Source organism: Marmota monax, unplaced genomic scaffold (genome assembly GCF_021218885.2).
Source record: "Marmota monax isolate L192 unplaced genomic scaffold, Marmota_monax_Labrador192_F-V1.1 WCK01_AAM20220418_F8-fsc00068, whole genome shotgun sequence".
NCBI lineage: Eukaryota > Metazoa > Chordata > Mammalia > Rodentia > Sciuridae > Marmota > Marmota monax.
Genome location: NW_026692352.1, coordinates 5,063,649 through 5,087,744, shown reverse-complemented (window position 1 = coordinate 5,087,744; position 24,096 = coordinate 5,063,649). Strand labels below are relative to the sequence as shown.

Here is a 24,096-nt window from a genome sequence, read left to right as displayed (position 1 = left end):
TTGTGGAGCACTACTGGCTCTTATTGTTATAATTAGCATAAATATAAATAGCTGTCAATTATCGCTCCCTCATTATACGCCACGCTCTTGTGCTAACCATGCACTTTTCGAGATGTTATGAAAAACTGCACGTGGGCTTATTCTCCAACACACTCTGCTCTTAAATCTAAAAATCTTCTTTCACATCCCCAAATTCAACCTGTCCCCTAAACTCCAGCTACTCCATACCCCTGGCCGAACCACTCAGGCCCAAGACCCACATCCCTCCAAGCAGCAAGACCTCAAGCTGTTGATCCACCACTAAAACCAAGTGCTTCTGCGATTCTCCAGGGCCCCTCCCCTCCACACGCTAATTCCAACCTGTCCCTAACTTGTTCCAAGAATTGTTTCCCTCCAAACTTATGACGTACGTAAGACGCGAGGTCTCCTCACTGCCCCTCCAAATCCAACTTGTCCGTAGTTCATTCCAAAGTTCAAAATTCAGAAACATACTACACCTGGGCAGAGCCCAGTTGCAACTCCATAAGAACTCTCCACAGCCGCCCGAGTGGGGCCCGGGACTCACCACCCCCTAACCAGGCCAGGCCAGAACAGCCGGGCAGTTCTCCAGACCCCTAGGGAAGGAGGGGAAGCTCCACCTGACTCCGCGGGCGCAGCGCGAGGTTCCTGCTCCGGCCTGGGCCCCGCAGCGGCCGCGCCCCCGTCCCGGCGCGGGCGGCAGCGCTCTGGCTGGCCGCGGCGGGCGCGCTCGCCCAGCACCTCCGCGTCGGCCTGGCCGTCGTCGCGGGCTCGACGGCGGGCCCAGCCCGGGCCGCGGGCGCGGCAGCGCGGGCAGCCGGGGCCCGCCGCGTCGGCGGCGCGTTGGGCGCAGCCTCGGCACAGCGAGTGGCCGCACGGCAGGGCCGCCGCTTCCCCTGGGGTCTCCAGGCACCCGGCGCAGCTCGACTCCTCCGGCAGCGGCGGTGGCGGTGGCAACACCAACAACGCAGGGCCAGATCCCTGACCCGGGGCCCCACTCTTCGTTGCCGCCATCTCGTCACAGCGGCCCCGCCGGCCCCGCCGACTCAGAGCCGCCGCTGCCGCCGCGGAAGAGGCCCGAGTACTCGGACCTGCCGCCGCCATCTTGTTTCCCGTTTGAAGGGAGAGTCCGTTGCGAGGGAGAAGAGTAGAGGGCGGGGCAATGCGCGGCGGGCAGCGTTATCTGCATATTCATGAGAGGGCGGGGCTCCAATGGACCAGGAAAAGGTTCTCCCTCGGCCTGATTGGTCGGAGGGGGCACCTCATTAATATTTATTAGTCATTCTTTATATATCCGGGCTTTAGCCTCGCCTTCCATAATCTTGGCAGTTTCCTACTACTGAACCCAATGAGGATGAGAGCTGGAGGGATTTATTTGGAAATTCTAGACGATGGATTTATTTGGAAATTCTAAACTTTCTGAAGGAATTACACTTGTTCTTCAATACCCTGATAACAGGTTAAAGTGAGTGGGGAGCCTGTGAAGTATCCAGAAACCTGCCTTAGTACTTTATTTGATGTGAGGGCCTGTGCTTTCCCGTAAGGATTATGGTGATTTGTGACCAAAATGAGGCCTACCATGACGAGTGTCTTCAATTCAGTAACTGACTGCAGAGAGTAACAACCTCTTGTCAGACCTCATCTCATCTTCTGTCTCCATTTCCCTTAAACTCTCCTCCCTTGACTGGCAAAACTACACTTTTCCATCCCCCCCCACCACCACCAACACACACACACACCTTTAGCTCCCTCTCCTTCCTTGAGTAATCTCTATATATCTCTATCTCCCTCTTCTTCTCCGCCCCCCCCCCCTCAGCTTAAATGCAAATGTTTCTCCAGGCTCAGGACTCCACCCCTTCTCTTCTCACTCTGCAAGCTCCCCTGGTTTACCTTGCCCCTTTCTCCTGAAACTCACAAACTGTTATCTGCAGCCCAGACCCTGAGTCCAACCCTGCATATTCAGCTGCCTGATGGAAATATCCTTGGAGGTCTGCATCCTTCATGTACAAAACTAATGTCACTGTCTTCCACCCTCCTTTCAAAACAGCCCTTATTTCCCTCATTCTGTTAAAAGTCCCATCCTCCCAGGTCCTCAAGCTCTAAACCTGCTCATCTTTAACTTCATCCTCATCTCCCATATCTTTTCAGTTACTTAGTACTGTCAGTTTCCAACTAAAATGACTATTTTCCCACCTATTCCCTCCTCTTCATCCCACTCCCACTACCCAATCATCGTCTGTCCCCTAGATTATTGCAGTAGCTTCTATTGATAGACTCCCTTCCCATAGCTTCCTTTCCTCTAATCCATCCTCCACAGCTCTTAAAAGTTGCTTCCTAAAAGCCAGCTCTAACCATGCCATTCCTGCTTGGGCTAGGGTGAGGTGTTCAGACTTTGATGTCAGTTCCCTTTCTGGATGCAAAGGGTATGGGGAAAATGGCTCCCCTCTGATAGAGTTCTACAGCAGAGTCCCACTCTTTGCTTTCTTTGCCCTAACACAGATTTTGGAGCAGGAAGACATTATATAAATGGCATTTCCTGTTGGGAATCTTTATAGAAAAGCAGAAGTTTAGAAAAGAGAACAAAATTTTTTAAAAAAAAAGCAACTTAATGTAATTAATAGAAGGCATCAGAGGCCCTGGGTTTCCATGAGATTGCCCAGAGCTGGTGGCAAATCAATCCAATGACGTGATTGGTCAAAGTCAGAGAGCAGAAATAAAAGATGGATTCTCATGATGAGAACCAGATGGCTAAAGGACACTCAAGAATTGAAGAAGGGTCAGTGAATAATTGAAACAAATATTTGTGTGCACAAAGGCCCAGAGACAATCCTGCCAGACACAGAAGTGTGGCCTTGGCTGGGGGACTTCCTCACTATCTTCCCCACTTAAGGTTCTTAAAGACATTTTCCCCAGTTCTACAAAGGAAGACCTGTGGTTCAGAGATCAAGCTGACAACCATTAGAAACAGGCCCTTCATGTGGGCTATTCATTCTTGATGACTTGGGCCTCTTAATCTGAAGGACCTGTTTATTGTTGGAGGAACTGAGCCACGACAGTGTAGCATACTTTCTTCAATACGAATGAAACCAGGAAATTTTCTTTTGCAGAACGGAATAGCAAGAGGCCTGAGTAGCACTAGACCAGATGCCAGGAGATCTGTGCTTGCTTCTGACCCTTTTCATTAACTGATGGTGTGATTTCAAACAGCTACCTCAGTCTCCTCATCTTTAAAACAATTCAGACACATAAATACACACACACTGTCTGTCTGTCTGTCTGTTTCTCCCAGCCTCCCAAGATCCTACCTCAGATCTACTGAACTCAAAAAAATAGATGGGGAGGGCCAGGATGTGCTATAAAAATTCTAATACATACTCCTATGAAATACCATTTTTTTAAATATTTATTTTTTAGTTTTAGATGGACACAATATCTTTATTTTATTTTTATGTGGGGTTGAGGATGGAACCCAGCACCCGCGCATGCCAGGCGAGTGTGCTACCACTTGAGCCACATCCCCAGCCCTGAAATACCACTTTGTTAAGTTCAAAGGTCTATCCCAGCTCTAACACTCTAGAATTCTGACCCCTGATTTCTAATTCCTCTATGCTTTAGCAGTTGCTAAAGTAATGTTACTAAATCAGTAGTGGTAAGAAAGCAAGGCAAATCCTGATGAGAAAACAAAGGAAATGAGGATGAGTCTAAAGCTTTAACCTAGGAGCCTGGGATTGTGATCGCAATTGACAACCGGCCAAAAAAAAAAAAAAAAGGAACTACCAAGAAAGAGCAATATGAAAGAAGAGGAAAAATGGGATATGGTGGACATTTTGTTTTGTTTACCACCAGATCTAAACTCCTTCCTATTTGGGGAATACCCCTTTCTATGTAGTATCGATGCCATGAGGGAAGCTGGAGCAGGGGGCTACTGCCTCTCCCTGTTCCCAGCAGCTAGAACATGACACAGGGCCTAGGCTCAGCAACAACCCCCCCCCACCCACCCCATCACTCTTGAATGTTCAGCAAATGGAATCTTCAGCAAATGATACACAGAAATAAGGGCTAGAAGCATAACCCAGACAGTGCTTGCCTCACTTGCATGAGGCCCTGGGTTTGATTCCCAGCACCACAAAAAGAAAAAAGAAAAAGAAAAAAAAAGAGATGATTTTAGAATTTGTCATAGCAACAGAGATAGTAGGTGTTCAACAGCAGTGACTCTTAGGTGAGGGTTGGGGTAAGGGGTGGTATCTCTATCGTGGTGATGGTGGCATGCCAGATTGTTCCTGAGGCAAGGATAGGGTTGTGATGCCTGCTACCTGCTGCCTGGGCCTTCCTAGATTATTGCCCCATTGCATATCTGACTCTCCAGGCTTTCTGTCAACTCTATATCCTTTTAGTAAATTCTTTCTCTACATCCCTCATCCCCATACTGGGGATTGAACCCAGAGCCTTGAACATGCTAGGCAGGAGCTCTGCCATTGAGCTACACCCTCAGCCCCCACTTTTTTCTTAAATCATTCACAGTTTCTTCATTTGCATTGCAGTACTCTGACCAAGATATCGGCTTGTTGTTTTTGAAGTGTCATCTGAAAATGCTTGTTAGGATGCTTTGTAGATTATAAAATGACACAAGAAGCTTGGGCCAACAGTCTAGAGCAAAAGTCCAAATAGCATGTGTTGCTCTTTTTTTCAGCCCCACTTGTACCACAGGCCACCAGAAGTGGGACTCACAGACTCGCTTTAGTGCAGGATGCCAACTAGAACAAATGGCAGTGCAGTCACATGTACCAGTGATTCCTCCAGCTGCTTTCAGTCTGCTACCCTTGCCATACTTTCTGAGAATTGCATTGCTGCCAGAATTCCCTGCCATCCTTCCCACAGTGCCTCTACCCAAATAGCTCTCCGTGGTTCCATACCACCACTAACCCTTCATCACTTCTCCTCCACATCACTGCAAATCTTCTCTCTTCCCTGCAGCTGGTGGCTCTAGCTTCTCTCTCCCAAATTGACAGAATCTGATGTGAATCAAGGCAATCAGTCTAGTTCCAGGTGGAACGGGCTTTTTCTCTTTGCAGGACCAAGAACCCTTCTGGCCAGCCCAGGCATTGCTGGTTACATTCTGAGACCTCACACATCTATGAAGAAAAGGGGTCAGACCACACCATGTGCCACTTCTCCTTCACTCCCCTTATCTCTTCAGGTAGCCTCTTCTTCCTGAGGTCTTCCTCCCTTAGGAGTTTTTCCCCTCGAGAGTTCACCCCTTCCTTTTGGGTTTAAAGATGCTTACTACACTCAGTGATAGAGCACTTGTCTAACACATGTGAGGCACTGGGTTAATTCTCAGCACCACATAAAAGTAAATAAAATAAAGGCCCGTCAACAACTAAAAAAAAGGGCTGGGGATGTGGCTCAAGCGGTAGCGTGCTCGCCTGGTGTGCCTGCGGCCCGGGTTCGATCCTCAGCACCACATACAAACAAAGATGTTGTGTCCGCCAAAAACTAAAATAAATAAATAAATATTAAAAAAAAAAAAAAAAAAAAACTAAAAAAAAAAAATGCTTCCTACATTCTTACTATCCAGACATCTACAGTTCTTTCCCTTTTGTTTCAGAGGAAGAATTTGTCCTTTTATGAAAAATGAATCCCTCTAACCATGATTCTCACATCATTTTCCCAGCCTCCTCCAGACCCTTTCCTAATGCTGTATGAATACAAATAAGACTTGGTCTCTGCCTCCTCAAAATCACAGCCTAATAGAGAGGCAAAAATATAAGTAACTATAGCAGACTTTCAAGGGCTATAACAGATGTATACGAGATGTTACAGAAGCTGAGAGCAAAGGTGGGGGTATGGGGGAAGGTTTCACAGAGGAGGGGAGATTCAAGTTGTTTTGAAGGAAAAAGAGGTATTCACCAGGTAGAGACAGAGAAAAGTATTTCAGGTGGAAAGAAAACAAGAAGTAAGATACAAATGTATAAAAAAAAAGTTTGGGGTCTATATGGGACTGATTAAGGAATTCAATGTGCTAGAACATTGGGTTGGATTATGAAGCTAGAAAATGGGAGAAAATTTATTGAGCAATTACTATGTGACAAGTATCATACTAAGCAATAATATACCTATGATTTAAGCCCATAAAGTGAGTGTGTGGATATGTGTGTCTGCATATATGTTATACACACACACACACACACACACACACACACATACATACCAGGGTTTGAACCCAGGGGTGCTTAACCACTGAGCCACATCCCCAGCCCTTTTATGTATTTTATTTAGAGACAGGTCTCACTGAGTTACTTAGGGCCTCACTAAGTTGCTGAAGCTGACTTTGAACCCATGATCCTCCTGCCTCAGCCTCCTGAACTGCTGGGATTACAGGCATGCACCATCATGCCCGGCAAGGTGGGTTTAATATTAACTCGATTTTACTGAGTTGGGACCTTGGGAAACAGTGAAAGATTCAGTATATGGACCAAGGGAGTATTATCTATATTTTATCAGGTTAATTGTTCATCCTATAATCATCAGTGAGAAATAAAAATCATCAAACTTCATCCCACCTCATAGAGTCAAGATATCATTGGAGAAAGTATGATGTAGCTAACATTCATTCATTCAACAAATATCTTTTGAGCACCTATGAAATGACAGGATAATATAGCTGCTGAGAATTCAGCAGCAAACAAGGAAGGCAAAGTATGGATGCTGAACCAGTTTGGGTGGGGTCCACTTTACACATGGTATTTGGAACATTCCCAATGATGTGGAATGATTGGATATTATCCCCTTAGTCATGCCATTAATGAATTTCAAAATACAGTGCATAGAAACAAAATTCTATTTAACCAACAAGCACAGTGATGGTACAAAATAGTTCTTTTATGTCTCTGAATTTCCTATTCAGATACTATAAATCCACTTAGAATTGCAGCTGGTCTCACTTTCTCTGCATCTCCTTCCCATCCCATCAGTCTTTCTCTCAGAGTGTTCTTCCTCTACACTCTGGCCAATGATTCCAAGCAACCAATTACCTCTTCAATTTAGTTGTTCTTTTTTTAAAAAAAAAAAAGATTAGTAAAAACTCTATATATGTATGATGTATAGTTGTTCTTTTAGCAGAGTAGAGAGAGGTGACTTTAAGAAGTCCTTTAGCAGCTGCATGTGGTGGCATATGCCTATAATCCCAGCTACTCTGGAGGCTGAGTCAGAAGGATGATTGCAAGTTCAGGCCAACCTAGGTGAGAACCTGTCTCAAAGTCAAATTAAAAGGCCAGGCATGGTAGTGCCTACCTGTAATTCCAGCACTCAGAAGGCTGAGGCAGGACGATCAAAAGTTCAAGGCCAGCCTCAGCAACTTAGTGAGACTCTGTCTCAAAATAAAAAAATAAAAAGGGCTGGGGATGTGGCTCAGTGGTTAAGCCCCCTGACTTTAGTCCCTGATACCTAAAAATAAATAAATGAATAAATAATATTAATAATAAAATAAAAAGTACTGGGGATGTAGCTCAGTAGTAAAGTGCCCCCGGGTTCAATCCCCAATACAGAGGGGGGAAAATAAGTTCTTTAAGATTCATGATATAGAGAATAAAGGGGGAAGTGGACAACCAGCTCTCCCCAACTGCATTTCAGAGTGAAACATCTAAAAGACAAAGCTCTGTCTGCTCGTATTGATCACCTTTTTCTGGTGTAAATCACATGTCCTATTCTAAGTCTGTCTCTTTTCCCAATGTCACCAAGAAATCCTTTGCCCAGACCAAGTCTCCAAGCAAAAAGTGAATCATGGTCCTACTTCCAGAAAAGAGAGTCATAGAAACTCCATTTTGTCATTAATAAATGGGTGGATAATTTTATGGAGCAGAATGAAGAATTTGCCTCAGAAGAAAACATCAGGGGAGCTACAAAAGAGCCTCTCAGAGCTTGACCTTCTCTAATTTGGAAAGAAACAGATACAAGATGAGTTCCAATGAAGGCTGAGAATAGCATAATCTCCCATGTTCCTTTGCTCTGAAGGGAGACAGGATTCTATACCAATTTACCAGTAATCAGTGAGGAATCTGGCTGATTCTGTTCTAGAATGGTCATTGTCCCACAGTTCTTTGTTTACCAGGCTCTGAGCTCCTCTATCCCATCCTTAGGAACAGATGTCCCAAGTCTGTGATGTCACCTAGTGACCACTAGGGGGCAAACAGAGACTACACAGCCTCTTCCACCCAGTTTCCATGGAGCCAAACTCAGAATGACAGGAATCAGCTTTAGAAATATTCTGAGGCTTCTGACCAAACCTCTTTGTTTACAGAGATGGATGGGGGGAAGCAACTAAGGTTTAAATAGGGGAAATAATTTGTCAAATCTATATAGTGAGTTGTAGGAACTAGAAACCATGTCTTCTGACTACTCCAATTCTATACATGTTCCAACACACTAAGCTTTCTCCTGTCTCATGTTTAATTCTTGGATACACTGACTTTTTTTGAGGGGGAGGATGGGGCAGGACATATTGGGAATATGTCTACCACTGAGCTATATCCCCAGCCCTTTTATTTTTTATTTTTTTTGAGACAGGGTCTTACTAAGTTGTATAGGTCCTCGCTAAGTTCCTGAGGCTGGTCTGGAACTTGCGATCCTCCTGCCTCAGCCTTCCAAGTCTCTGTGATTACATGCTTGACTATACTGGTTTTTAATATATTTTCTATGGAAAGACTTGTCTACCGAATTTGATTTTAAGAACATGGGATCAACACTGTACATCTTCCCTCCAGCACCTGTTACATTGCTGTTTGGGAAGCCTGTGCTCAATACAAGATGGAAGATTTCAACAAACACTGTGAAATTTCTATGTGACAGGTTCAGCAATGGTTCCTGAACACACAGATTTAAAAATATACCATCCCTGCGCTCAAAAAGCTCAATTACTAAGAAGGAATACAGATGTGAGTTCAGGAGAGGAGAGGTGAATAGTGGTATAAACAATATAGAAGCACAGAAAAGGAAGTGACCAACTACTGAATATATATAGAATTGGGTCAATGAGAACTCATCAAAAAAGGGGAAAGGGAATTTAAACAGAAGTAGCAGCAGAGGAAGCCAACACAGAGACATGAAAATATGGTGTATCGGGCGAAAATGGCTGGCTCTGAGCAGCCAGAGAATACTATGTGTAAAAAACTGCTCCGGGGGTGGAGGAGGAGTAAATAAGACTACAAAACAAGTTTGCAATCAACTGTAAAGTTGTTGTTCATTCTTCATTCATCATTCAATAGGCGTTAAGTACTCCAGTGTGCAAACAGCACTGTTGTTGAGAATGATAGTGGGGAATGATAATAAAAAAGTGAGGATAGTAATAATAATGAGGAAAATACTATGGTCTTGAATCTGGGATTTACGCCTCATATGAGTCATATAACACAAATCAGTGTTCTACCTTCCATTCATTTTAATTCACTTTTCCTGCTGCATTGCTTCCACATATATGATGAATGTTCCTAAAATCCACTGAACTTTCCATGAAAAGTGTGGCAAGCCCAGCCTCACAAAGTGACACAGTACAAAGAGGTCAAGGATTCTCTGTGTGTCCAGAGAGACTGGAGTTATGACAGGAAACAGAGTGGCTAGGATGGGCAGACTAACCTGATTTCTCAGGACAATGAAGATTGTGCTGAAACTTGGTTGCATTAGTCCAGCTGCAGACCTAGGAGGTAAGGCTGGCTATTGAGAAATGCAAGCATTTGGGGTTTTGTTTGTTTGGGTTTTTGTATTATTGTGGTGCTGGGAATCAAACCCAAAGCCTGGTACATGCTAGGCAAATGCTCTACCACTGAGTTGCATCCCCAGCCCATGAGATGCACGCATGTTGAACTGGGAGGAGATAAAAGGAGAGAGGGATGAGTGATCCAATTCTGAGCTTTATCTTTTGTTTAATTTAATTTTTCATTTATTAGTTATTTTTTCAAGTACTGGGAATTGAACCTCACACATGTAAGGGAACTCCTCTACCACAGAGTTACACCACCCATCCTTTTTTTAAATATTTATTTTTTAGTTGTAGTTGGACATAATACCTCCATTTTATTTATTTATTTTTATGTTGTGTTGAGGATCAAACCCAGGACCTCGCACGTGCTAGGTGTGCGCTCTACTGCTGAGTCACAATCCCAGCCTCCTTTTTTGTTTGTTTTTTAAGACTTTTCTGAGTTGCTCGGGCTGGCCTTGAACTGTCAATCCTACTGCTTCAGCTTCCCCAATAGATGAGATGTGTTAGCCAGCTTTTTGTTGCTGTGATCAAACTAAGAACAAATAGAGAACAACTTCTCTAAGAACAACTTCAAGAAGAAGAAGTTAATTTGGGCTCATGGATTCAGAAGGCCAGTTTATGGCTGGTAGACTTCATCACTCTGGGCCCAAGGGGAAGAGCACATCATGGGAGCACAGCTCAACTCATGGCAAGTTCATGGAAGCAGAGAAAGACAGCAGGAGCCAGAAACACAATATCCTCCCGAAGGCATGCACCAGTGTGCTACTTCCTCCAGCTACACTCTACCTACACTCCACCTGCCCCCAGTTACTACCCAGGTAGTCCATTCAAATTATTAATCTATCAAATGGATTAATAACCATAGCATGGGATTACAGTCACGTGCCACCACACTTGGTACATTTTTCATTTTATTTTGAAGACAATAAAATCATGAGGTACACACACACACACACACACACAATCAGTAAATCCCTACTATGTGCTAGTTCCTGTTCAAGTTGCTAAAGATACAGCAATGATCAAGAATTAAGGTCTAGCTGGGCTTAATGGCACACACCTGTAATCCCAGTAGCTTGGGAGGTTGAGGCAGAAAAGATCATAAGTTCGAAGTCAGCCTCAGCAACTTAGTGAGACACTGTGTCAAAATAAAACATAAAAAGGGCTGGGATTTGGCTCAGTGGTTAAGTGTTCCTGGGTTCAATCTCTAGTACAAAAAAAAAAAAACAAAACATGAATTAAGGTCCAGCCTGCCATGGAGCTCTCATGCTTATGGGGGAGAGAGATCATATATAAGTGAAAAAATAGACTTCAAATAAAAAATGACATAGAGGAGAAAAAACAAGGCAATATGACAGAAAAAGACAGGAAGACAGACATTGTTAGAGAGGTTAGACCAGGAAACCTCACTGAAGATGTGACAGTTGAGTTGACTGAAGTATCAGCTGTGGAAAAAGCAGAGGGAGGAGTATTCCAAGCAGGATAAAGAGCAAAGGCAAAGCCCGTGAGGAGGGACTGGGTGACTTGGCGTATCCAAGGGGATAGTAGAAAGGCCAGTGTGCTGCAGCACAGGGGAGAGAGGACTGAAATGGGAGGTCAGGCAGGGGTAGGTCCTGGAAGGATTTACAAATAGTAGTGAAACATCTGGAAGGTGTTCTACCTGCCATCCAGAGGTTTAAGGTTTATCATATTTACATTTTTAAAAGATAACTCTGATGGCTCCTTAGTCTCACCTTTGGGCTCCTTAGTCTCGCTTTGGTTGTGTGACCTGAGTCATATGGCACCATTATCAGGCACTCTAGCTACATCTTTACAGACCTACTGAAATAAGCCTGAGGACAAACTGCTTTTCTAAAGTCCCTCTGAGTGTAGAGAAAGTGGGAGCAGAAGGTTCTTTCTCCATGGTTCTAGTGAGAATGCCTGCAGTAGAGGAGGTCCTGGGGGGTGGCAGAGCTTAGGACCTGGCCCACTAAGAAAGGAAAATCCCACTTCATGGATGCTGTTAAAGACCTTTGTCCCCACCCCATTCCCCTCCTCAAAGGGCTCTTCAAAATTAAGGGCTATTTATGTGTTCTTCCACTGTGGTTCCTTGATACAACCTTGACCACACTCGGATTGTCCTGGGAAGAGAAATCCCATGGAGGGAGGTAAACCATCTAGGGATGTTTACATAGTCCCATAAAAACCATAGAGAGATGGGCCAGTGGTGCACACCTATATCTCAGCCGCTCGGAGGCTGAGGCAGGAGGATTTTGAGTTCAAAGCCAGCCTCACTAACTTAGCAAGGCTTTAAGCAACTCAACTTCAAGCAACTCCTGTCTCTAAATAAAATACAAAATAAGGCTGGGGATGTGGCTCAGTGGGTGAGTGCTCCTGAGTTCAATCCCTGATACCTGCCCCGCCTACCCACCAAATCCCACACAGATAAATAAAGTGAGCTTCACTTTAAGAAGATCCACTCACTCATTCACATAGATATTTATTGAGCACTCAATGCACTGGTCATAATTTGGGTGTTGAGGATTCACTCATCCCTTCTATAAACATTTACTTAGGTCAGCTAAATGCAAAATATATGGATATCCAAATGAACATGTCGTACAGTAATGGTGAGTTTTGAATAAATATGTACTTGATTAGGAAGTTGGGAGTAGAATGAGGATTATTCACTTTACAAATTAATTATTGAATAAGCTCCTTGAATAAGATTTTCCTCATAACATATAAATTGGTCCCAGCTTTAAAGAATCAATTTAGCCAGCTGTGGTGGTACATGCCAGTAATCCCAATAACTCAGGAGGTTGAGGCAGGAGGAATAAGTCCAAAGCCAGGGTAACTTAGTGAAACCCTATCTCAAAATAAAATTTAAAAGAGGATGTAGCTCACTGGTAGAATGTCCTTGGGTTCAATCCCCAGTACTAGACACACACACACACACACACACACACACACACAAAGAGTTCATCTGTTTACTCCTTTGTAGGACATAATCAAGTAAAGGCAGTGTACAGTCATTCTTTACTTTTGATGCAAAATTGGTTTCAGGACCCCATTGGATACTAAAATCCATGAATGCTAAAATCCCTGTCATAAAAAGACATAACATTTGCATATAACATACACACACTCCTCCTGTATGCAGACTTTAAGTCATCTATAGATTAACTATGATAGCTAATACAATGTAAATGCAATGTAAATAGTTGACTGTATTGTTTGGGGAGTAACAACCAAAAAATGTCTGTACATGTTCAGTCCAGTCAATGTTTTTTTTTTCTGAATATTTTAGAATCACAGTGAGTGAATTTCTGGATGCTAAATCCATAGCTAGGAAGGGCAACTGTGCTACAGTCTGCTCAGGAGAGCCAAGTGTTAAATTTTCAGACATTTTGCAACCTAATGACTAAACACAATTAGTACCAAAAATTAAATTACGGGCTGGGGATGTGGCTCAAGCGGTAGCACGCTCGTCTGGCATGCGTGCTGCCCGGGTTCGATCCTCAGCACCACATACAAACAAAGATGTTGTGTCAGCCAAAAACTGAAAAATAAATATTGAAATTCTCTCTCTCTCTCTTAAAAAAAAAATTAAATTACAAAACCTACAATTAAATAAGTTATATTTAAAACAGAGGTAGTAAATACTCAAACACTACTACTATCATGCCCTGGAGGTTATAACATCTCTTGTGTCTATATAGAAGAAATACTGTATAATAGTGTCCTACTGTGCATCTCTTCTCAACTGTTCAGTGACGTCACATAAATAGTTTCAATTCACCATAGTGGGAGTGGTTATACCACCATGAAAATAGCAACTGTAAAATTCAGAACTTTGCAAGGGGCAGTGAGTGGTACAAAATTGTAATTCCAGGGACTCGGGGAGGATGAAGCAGAAAGATTGCAAGTTCAAGGGCAACAACTTAGTGAGACCTTGTCTCAAAATAAAATATAAAAAGGACTGGGGATATATCTCAGCTACTTAATGAGACCCTGTGTCAAAATAAAAAATAAAAAAGGGCTGGGGATGTCATCTTAGTGGTAAAGTGCCCCAGGGTTCAATTCTCTGTACCAAAAAGAAAGAAAGAAAGAAAAAATTCAGAACTTTTTTTTCTACTAGAGAGTTGGTTGTTACACATTTACCAGAAAAACACCAGTGTAGTCTCTAGTATGTAGGTCTCTTATATTTACTGCCTTGTGGTAAATCTTCTTTTAGAATTTTATTGATAGAATTAAGTAGACTAGTTTGAGAAGTCTTTCCTTGACTCTGATCTCTATGATTCATACTGCTAGGCTAACTTTACATAATTAAACAATCTGCAGCCTAGGAGGAAACTTTTAAGCCACAAATAACATGTTGTAAGAAGACTTTGAAGGAATAAGGATATAACTCAACACACTTTCATTTAGCAGCTACTATAAGCAAAGATATGTGCTGAAGGCTGAGGGAGATATGAGATGAACAGTAGTTTATACTCTCAAGGAATTCACTGTAAACAGGTTATACAAAACCTGTGGATAACACAATGTGGTCAGTGCCATACTAGAGAAACAGAAGCGTGGAGAAGCTAACTCAGAGGTGATCAAAGAGACTTCAAAGAGATCCTGGACTCTACACATCAGTATCTGTCTTGTTCTCTGTTGTGTCCCTAGCACCTGGCACACTGCCTGGCACAAAATTGCCACTCAATAATTGTTGCATGAAGGAAGTAGATATCAATGGCATTGATCTTTGAAAAATAAGTAAGCTTACCAGACAGAAAAGAGCAGTACAGGAAGAGCACCCCAAGCAGAAGAAACAGAATGTATAAACCGGGCAATGCCTGTAATCCCAGCTATTTGGAAGGCTGAGGCAGGAAGATCACAAGTTGGAGGGCACCCTCAGCTTAATGAGACCCTGTGTCAAAATAAAAAATTTTAAAAAGGCTGGGGATGTCACTCAGTGGTAGAGTGCCCCTGGATTCTATCCCCAGTACCCATAAAAAAAAAAAGAAAGAAAGAAAGAAAAAAGGAAGGAAGGAAGGAAGAAACAGTATGTTCAGAGGCATGAAGGAAAAAGAGTTCAGCATATAAGGACAAAGTTTAATGTGGCCTAGGGGTCCAAGGCCCAGAAATGGTAAAGGTTAAAGCATGAAAGAGGGATTCTCTGCTTCAAATTTCTGCAGAGCTCTCAAAAGACAAGCATTATACAGAGCTGTGAGAGCAGAGCTAGGCGCAATGCAGGGGGTCACCGAGAATTTTATATCCAGTTTTATATCAAGAACTTCACAACAGAGCTGCCCAACAGTGAAATGGGCTGCCTTGGAAGCAATGAGCTATTCCTAGCAAGGAAGCAAGTACAGTCTGATGAATTCTTGGTGCAACTAATCGCTATGGATAGATGAATTTCCCTCCTAAGCAGATTGCAGAAGAATTTATCAAATCTCCTTTTCTAAAGGAGATTAAATAATAGATGGACATCTATCTTCAATAGTATTACTATAGAAGACCCAGAAACTTTCCTCAAGTGCTTGTATTTAGGTTGGTTTTGTTTTTGCAATGATGGGGATCAGCCTACAAGCTAGATAAGCACTCAACCACTCAGTGAAGTCCCCAGCCAAGAGCTTGTTTCTTATGCTTCTTATTGATGAACACTGAGGTTAACAGTGGTGCTAATGGCACTCCCATGAAAGAATGATGTCTTTTCAAATCACTGAGGTCTTCAGCCCTTCCTACACTATTTATTCAGTGTCTTTGTGTGTCAGAGACTTTGCTAAGTGCTAAAAACAGATACAAATGAAAAAAAGGCATCCGCTCCCACAGAGCAGGGTAGAAATGCAGATAAATATTTGGACTCCAGTAGCTACAATACCAAGTGTTGTGAGACACACAGGATTCAAAATTATTCTTTGAAGGAATCAGGGATGGCCTCAGAGGGGAAGTGATTCAGCTGACTCTATTTATTTATTTATTTGGTATTGGGGATTGAACTCAGGGACACTCAATCACTAATATATATCCCCAGCCCTTTTTTTGTATTCTATTTAGAGACAGGGTCTCACTGTAAATTGCTGAGGCTAGCTTTGAACTTGTGATCCTCCTGCCTTAGCCTCCGAGTCACTGGAATTTCAGGCATGAGCCACAGTGCCCACCTCAACTAACTTTTGATAAGAGGGATTCACTAGAAAGAGGAAGAACAATATTTTCTAGGCAGAAGGAGAATATCTGCAAAGATATGGAGACATGAAAATACATGGCCACTTTTGGAATGTGAGTGGTAGGTGAAAGTGTAAATAAAGCAGGCAGCAATGACAGGAGGCAAAATATGTATGGTCTTGAATCTAATGTTGAAATTGTTGAATTTTAATATGTAAATGATAGGAAAACCATAATGGGAAAATAATGCACTCAGATTTGTAGTAGAAATGATCAGCATACCTCTTTATGGGAGATGTGAGAAAAATACATTGGAGGGGCCCACACTAAGGGCAGGAGACCCCGTTAAGAGGCTGTTGGAGTGCTGGGGTTATGGCTCAGGGGTAGAGCATTCACCTTGCACGTGCAAGGCCCTGGGTTTGATCCTCAGCACCATGTAAAAATAAATAAATAAATAAAATAAAGTTATTGTGTACAACTACATAAAAAATAAATAAAAAAAATTTAAAAAGAGGCTGTTGGAAAAGTCCAACAAAAATGATGATGGGAGCCTGGGGTTGTGGCTCAGTGGTAGAACTCTTGCCTAGCCTGCATGAGGTACTGGGTTCAATCCTCAGCACCACATAAAAATAAATAAAGGTATTGTGTCCATGTATAATTAAAAATATTTTTTAAAAAAAGAAGAAATGATGGGGCTGGGGATGTGGCTCAAGCGGTAGCACGCTCGCCTGGCATGCGTGCGGCCTGGGTTCGATCCTCAGCACCACATACAAAGATATTGTGCCCGCCGAAAACTGAAAAAAATAAATATTAAAAAAAAATTCTCTCTCTCTCTCTCTCTCTCTCTCTCTCTCTCTCTCTCTAAAAAAAAAGAAGAAGAAATGATGATGGGCTTAATTATGGGGATAATGAAGATGGAGAGGAGAGTTGATTTGATAGACACACTTTGTGACATGAAATGAGAAGGATGCAGGGGAAACCAATCGTAATTCCCTCTTACACCTAAGACATGAAGCACTAAATTTAACTCAGAGTTCCCTGAAAGCCAAGGCAAGAAGGGAAATATGATGACACACATAGCTCTCACTTTTAAAGTGTTGTACCTTTATGGGAGAACATGATTGGCCAGATTCCAAGGGGGAGAAGGCAAGTGGAAAGGCACTGGGGCCATATCATGTTTGCCCCTGATTCTGAGAGTGGGAAAGGCTATTTCTGGGGTCACTGGTTCCTCCTACTGCTCACTATTGGGCAATGAGTGGCCAGCAGCACAGTGGAACAGGCAGCCCAGCATTGGCCCAGGATGGTATCTTTACAGACAGGCAGTCAGAAATGTTTGAACCTGGAAACCTGCCTTGGTAGGAACCCATTCTCAGTGCTTTCTCCTCCCAGTGTTCTCCCTCTAGCACTCACCACAGCCTCCAGTGGCTCTGCAAGAGAAGATGGGGAGAAAGTCACAGTCAAAAGCAAGGATGGATATATTTATCTAAAGTGGCCCAGCAAGTTAGGGATAGAGCCAGGACAATGACTTTGCCTTTTTGATTTCAGAGTATTGGCTTTTTGTTTCTGTGACCAAAATACCTGACAAGAACATTTTTATTTTGACTCATGATTTCAAAGGTTCAGTCCATGGTTGGCCCACTCCATTGCTCTGGGCCCGAGATGAGGCAGAACATCATGATGGATTGTTATAGCAAAAGAAAGCTGCCCAGTTCATAGCATCCAGGAAGCAAGGGAAGAAGAGTGAGGAGCCAGAGATAGAATATTGTCTCCAAAGGCATGCCCCCAGTGACCTACTTCCTCCAGCCACACTCCACCTCCCCACAGTTACCACCCAGTAATCCATTTAAATTATTAATCCATCAACTGGACTAACCCACTGATGAGGCTACAGTTCTATAATCTAATCATTTCACCTCTGAACATTCTTGAATTACCACATGAGCTGTTCCAGAGCCATCTCATATTCAAACCATAACAGGGTTTGGGTGTTTCTTTAGCTCAGTTCTCATTAGCTTAGTTCACACAAAAGGTGGTACACAAACCTGGGCTGGTGTAAAGCTCTGCTCTCAGGGAGCTCACCTTCTGGTGGGAAAGACAACACTTTTGACAACTTTAACAACTGAGGATGCCATTTCTCTAAGGGACATGTGTGCGGGCCTGAACTGCTCAGGCAAAAGAAAGATCATGTTGTTTTAGGAGTGGGAGGTAAAGACCCAGGGGAAAGTCAAAGGATTCCACTGGGCTCCCTTTCAGCCAAGGCATGGCAAACGGGGGTGAAGGCCGGGATGGAGGGCAACTGGAATCCTAAGCACCTGCAATTATGACAGCTTCTCTAAGAGGTTTGAGTGCTTCAACGTTCATTATCTCATGATTTTCACAACAATTGTGGGAAGATATTAAATATATTTTAAAAAATTAAAACTCCCGTTTTAGAGCTGGGGGAACGGACTCAGGTGGCATGCAACTCAATTAAGAATGGCAAGTGTCCTGACTCCATCCAGATGCTGAGTTCTGTGCACGCATCACTAAGCACCCTGCCCGGAGCTTTCCCTTTCCAGCTAGTCCACTTCCCCACCTCGACCCCGACATCTCATCCTTTGCCACCTGAAAGTTCCACCCAAAGTCTAACGGGGCTCCGCCCGCCTGCACTCTGGGCACCGCGGGGAGTCAGGGGTTAAAACCCGTGGCCCGGGTGGCCCCTTCCCCCTCCCCAACCCCCTCGCCTCACTCGGCGCGGCGCCTGGAGCGTCGGTCCCTGAGACCGGCACGAGAAAGGAGGGGGGGAAGTGGGCCTGTTTCTCGAGTGGCCAATCCACGAGCCCGCGGTGCCCCAGAGGAGGCGCCAGCGCTAGGCCAGCGCCAGGCCGGGGCAGCCTGCTTCCCGCGGCAAAGTACAAATGCGCCCGAGCACGGCGCCTGGCGCCCTTGGCGTGCACAGCCCGCCCGCGCTCTGCCTCCCCCACGGCCGCAGCGCCGCCGCCGCCGCCGCCGCCGGGACCGCCGCCCCGCCGGGACCCAGGCCCCCGAGGCCTGACCCCCAACCCACCGAGCAGGGGGCGCCGGCCGCCTCCAGCCCGCGTGCCCAGAACACCGCGGGTCCCGGGCGCCTCGCTCAGCGCCGCGCTCCCGGCAGTCCCCGGTCCTCGCCCCTCTTTCTTCTCCTCGCCCTCTCACCTTCTCCAGATCTTTGATTGCCTTTCCCTCCTGTTGGACCTTCTTCCATCTCTCCATCTCTTTCCCTCCTTGCCGCTTGTCCTCTGCCCACCTTTCTCTTTTTCACGCCTTAGACCTTCCTTTCTGTCCTCCCTTTTTCCTCTAGACCCTTCCCTGACTCTCCTCCAGCAGCAGCCCCCTCTGGGTCTGTGGAGTGATTTGTGCCCCTGAGCCTCAGTTTCCCTCCCATCTCACTTCCTCCCGGCTCCCCTTCCTGCTCAGTGCCGGGTGGCCGGACCCTGGGGGAAGGAAGGATGGTTCCCCAGGTGAGGGTCCTCTCCACCTTGCTAGGACTCGCGCTGCTCTGGTTCCCCTTGGACTCCCACGCTCGAGCGCGTAAGTAGAAGTGGGAAGCTGGGAGTGCAGAGGAGGGATGCGGGCCCCAGGGATGTGCGGGGAAAACACCAAGATCTGGGACCCCTAACTGTTGTGACAGCTATCCGGGCAGCACCTGTGCCGGAGGGGTGGAGACTCCTCTGCGGACCTGGGCTGGTGAGTCTGGAGGAAAGGGGATGTTGACAAGAGTTAGAGCTGAGGGAGCTGCTGCCATGGACCTGAGGATGTGAGGACTGACAGCAGGAGCCAGAGGGCAGGACGCTGTGCTTTGGGAAAAGGGACTTAGTAGAGTGGGGTATGTTTGACTGCAAAAAGCCGCTGTGCTGAAGATGCAAAGGCTACTGCCCTTGGAAGGAAAGAGCTAAGTAGAATGACCTTTCTAGTCCCTTATCTCTTTTGATCCCAAACTCCTGTGCCCTGGGTAGTGTCATTTACATTTTACAGATGAGCAAACAGGTTGAGCAAAGAGAAGGAACTTGCTGGAATTTACAGTTAGTAAACCATCCAAAGACAGAACTCTAATTCCAAACCCTGCCCCGCAGTGTCTGGAAGGGACCCTGATTAGGAGTTGTGACACTGGGAGGCAGCAGGGCATAGTGAAATAGACCAGGGTCTTCATCATCTCAGCCCCACTGAACACCAATGGGTGTGAGGCAGGTAGGGAGGGCACCTCTCTGAGCTTAGTTTTCTAATCTATAGAATGGAAATAAAAACATCCCAGGACTGTTATGAAGATTAAATTATAGGAATTAGTAAAGGAGCTAGCACAAGGGTGGTACATGGTAGCTCCTCCAAAAACAAAAACAAAAACAAAAACAAACAAAAAAAAAAAACAGTTGCCTAATTCACACTTTTCTACTTATGAAACAGTGTAACTTCAAACAGGTTATATAATCTCTCTGGAACTCAGTTCCCTCACTGTCCCAATAGGCTGGTGGACCCCCTCTGCATCCCCTGCCAATCTCTTAGAATGCTGTGAGAATGCAAAATCAATTAAGATTCGCTTAATGAGGAGGAAGGAGCTTAGTACAGACCCTGAAATACCCGATAATGAAACCAAAGCCAAGGAGGAATAGTGCCTTGCTTCAGGTCACACAGGACAGAGCCTAGGATTAATAGCCCAGTTGCCCAATGCCCAGCCTGGTGCTCTTTCTTCTCAAACCTCTTAGCTCTCCTTTCCATGCCTTTCTTTTGCACGTGACTTTCTGGCACTGGTGTTGCTGGATTTTGTTTCAGTCTTGTCTCTGCTCCTGAAGTAAAGCCTGCATGTCTTTCCAATGCCCCTGGCCTGCCAGTAGCACACGAGACTCAGAAGTCCTTGGAAACAACTAATGAAGAGGGTTTGGTATTGGTTTCAAGTGCTGGCTCTGCCTCTTAGAGCTGTGTGACTCTTCCTAAGTCACAATTTCTCTGAGCCCCGATTTCTTCATCCACTTAAGAGATACAAACCTGGAACCTGAGGGTCCTGGTGAGGATTGAAGGATGTAATGTGTCCAAATACTCCCCTGTAAATGTCTCCTTCCCCTCCTTGAACCCTGCAGGTTTCCTCCTAACACCTGCCTGTCCCTGCCTGTTGTTCCTTGAAAGAGACAGCCCAGGAGGCCCTCCCTGTCTGACTGCTTTCCACTTGGCCTCTCATTCTCAGCCCCTTGGTTTTACTCTAGATGCCGTTGCCCTTGGCCTACACTGGAAAGATGTCCTAGAATCAGATCACTGCGGGATTGTTCATGTCCTATTCCTGTTATTCTATGTCTTGTCAGCCTGTCACAGCCTCACTTTGGTCATCTCTTCCAGCAAACTCTCCCTGGTGACCTGATCCACTCTGCCTTCCCCTCTTCTGTGCCTCCACTTGCCTTTAAGTCCATACCTCTCACGAGGTCCTGCCAGTATTCCATCTCCCTACAGCCTTGTAAATCCAGGGCTCCAGACTTGAGAAAGACTTGGAGCCAACCCAGTGGGTTAAGGTGAAGTGGAGGAGTGTTAAGTTTCTGGGATGTCGGAACTGGAAGAGCCTTCTCATCTGCTTCTGCTCATCAAATGACTTAGAGTTAAACTGAAGCCCAGAAAGGGGGAATTATTTGTCACAACCTAGCACAGTGAATTTTTTAAAGAAAAGAACAGGGGCTGGGGTTGTGACTCAGTGGTAGAGTGCTTGCCTAGCGTGTGTGAGCTACTGGATTCAATTCTCAGCATCACATATAAATAAATAAAGGTCCATCGACAACTTTTTTTTTTTTTTTTTTTTTTAAGAAAAGAACAGAGGACTGATTTGTCACTTACTGGCTTGTGAATTGGGACAAATCACTTCCCTTCTCTGAACCTTGTTGTCTAGTGTTGACTGTCTATGAAATCATCCTGTAGTCATTTCCCAGGATCTGATTTAAAGGTCTCTTCTGAAGGGCCTCATCTTAATTTAAGTGAAGCCTGCTGTGGGTAAGGAATCTCCTGCTGACATTCTAGATGTTTTAAGAAGTAGTGCCAACAGATGGGAATTCTGAGGTCTGGATGGTGTCAGACTCTTGAGGTGGCCACGCCCTGCAGAATGCTGAGGACCTGTGAACAGGTCCTGTGAACAGGGCTTCTGGTGTGTTCCTCCGTTAAAGTTGAAGGCTGCTCAACAAAGATTATTTTCTCTCTGGTTCCATTTTTGACTGTAGATTGAGCCCCAAAGCAATCCGGCCTGAGTTTCAACTCCAGCCACAGGCTGAGCACCAATCCTCCAACCCTGCTCACTGACTGAATCCCAATTCTACCTCAGGCTGGAACCCTTACATAGGCTGGGTTCCTGACCTTGTCACCCACTGGTATTGACCCCAGGCTGAGCCACATGCATGTGTAATATTAGCCACTCTACTCTGGTCCTTCATCCCCTCTGGGACCCAGAAGTAACCTATTTTTTCACTCCTTTTCCACTGTTCTTTTCTCTACATTGGCTCCCCTCTTTTGGGCTTGTACTTTGGTAAATGTCCCTTTTAGATATGCTTCTGCTTTATCTTATTTTATCTTCCCTCCCTCTACCCAGTGCTGTGCAGGAGAGTCAGTTACCACATAACAACATCAACCATTCTATTCTTTCTTCAAGGGTTTGTGCATGATGGGAATTGAAGCTTTGGTTCAGAATCCCAGACCCTAGAAGCAGGCCTGGGGCAGGAAGGGAGCTCTCCACAGTGTGATGTGGTGCATAGGGAAAATTTGGAATCAGTTCAGGGCTCCAGTCCTGGCTCTTCCACTGACTCCCACAGTGGCCTTTTTCTGCCTCTCACTTTTCCCATCTGTAAAGTGGCTGATCACTGAGGATTTAACAGCCCAACATTCTAAGTCTCTAAGATCCAAAGATTTCCTTGGTTCTGAGTCCACTCTGACCTTTGGAAAGAAAAGGGAGCTGGGGCAGTGTAGGTACAGGGAGGAGTGGACACACAGATCCTTAGATGTCAGGAAACAGTGCCTGGAGGGCCTGGGGCACTGGAAGCAGTGCAGCACCCACCAAAAGAGGTCCTGCCTTTCTGTTCAGCTTCGTGGCATCCCCAAGCAACTGTCTAGATGGGCATGAGGCAGAGGGGCACTGAGTGAGGGTCTGAAGTCCAGCTCTCTAGGCAGACCATCTGGGTCTTTTGCTCCGAGGTTCTGCACCTCCTCTCTCTCACCAGTAGAGGTCTCTGCCTCACTCCCTGGCTGGCCGGCTCTGAGCCGGCCAGGGACAGCTGCGCAGCTGCTCCAGCTGTTACACCTGTTTCAGGACTGGCCTCTCAAGTTCCCCTAGCTTCGGGCCAAGGCATCAGCTCTGGGAGAGAGCCTTGGAATCCCTCCGATTCCCAAAAAGAAGAACCGGCGTGAGAGGAGAGTTCCTGGGAAGTGCAGCTCAGAGATCATTCAGGCATCCCCCTGCCTTTGGACAGGACTCCATCCCAAAGAAGGCTGCTTCCCAGCTTCTGTTGTCTATTCTTATATACAGAATCTTTATTATGTCTCGCCTGAATCCTTTTGTTTCTAAGTTAAAGCCATTTCTTACCTGTCCCTTAGGGGATGGATATTCCTGTAAACATCTCCTGATCTTCCGACTGGCTTTGGAATTTGTGCTGGTATAGATCAGCAAGTGATCTCAGGCAAGCCCCTATATAGATATGTAGAATGAAGGAATTTAATGTCAGCTAAGCCCCTCACCTTCTAGAACTCTATGAATGTAAGTGTGGATATGCAAGGCATAACAGAAGGCAAGCAGTTGTACTCCTGCCCTGCCCGCAATCAGTAACAGAGATGCCTTTCCTGATTTGACCACTATCTTCCCTGAGATCCTTCTGAGGTCCTGTACATCTGTTGTGTGCCAGGTAAAAAGGAGTCAGTTGCAGAAAAGTGGGTCCCTTTTTCTAGGTTTCACAGCTCAGACACTGAGGTACATAGGTTTTTCTCCTTAAGAGGCTTCCCCCATCCCGTGCCAGAGCCCAGAGTGGAGCTGATGTCTCAGAGGGGAGCAAGTTTGTTTGTGTGAAGAGGGGACTATAAATAAATAGAGAAAGTATGGCTGTGTGGGTGTGAGGGAAGAGATGTAAACGTTCTCACATTCCTGAGCAGCCTGGCTCACTCAGGCTTCCTGAGTTGTTGCAGGCTGGGGACAGGCCAGCCACGATTCCAGACCTCTTCTC

The 24,096-nt window shown here is 45.2% G+C and overlaps 2 protein-coding genes across 3 annotated transcripts in view; one reads left to right on the top strand and one right to left on the bottom strand.

Annotated features, from left to right (window-relative positions):
* Positions 1–1,140, bottom strand: part of Rnf169 (ring finger protein 169) — a 113,023-nt gene extending 111,883 nt beyond the window's left edge. The window contains exon 1 of the mRNA XM_046441968.2: positions 639–1,140. Within this exon, the coding sequence (XP_046297924.1) occupies positions 639–1,122 (484 nt within the window). The 5' untranslated portion in view covers positions 1,123–1,140. The remainder of the gene's footprint in view (positions 1–638) is intronic.
* A 17,729-nt stretch (positions 1,141–18,869) lies between these two features.
* Chrdl2 (chordin like 2) overlaps positions 18,870–24,096 on the top strand; it is a 31,199-nt gene continuing 25,972 nt past the window's right edge. The window contains exon 1 of one of the 2 annotated variants that reach the window (XM_046442171.2): positions 18,870–19,456. In XM_046442171.2, the coding sequence (XP_046298127.1) occupies positions 19,375–19,456 (82 nt within the window). In that variant the 5' untranslated portion in view covers positions 18,870–19,374. The remainder of the gene's footprint in view (positions 19,457–24,096) is intronic. The other variant, XM_046442170.2, reaches the window with a different exon arrangement.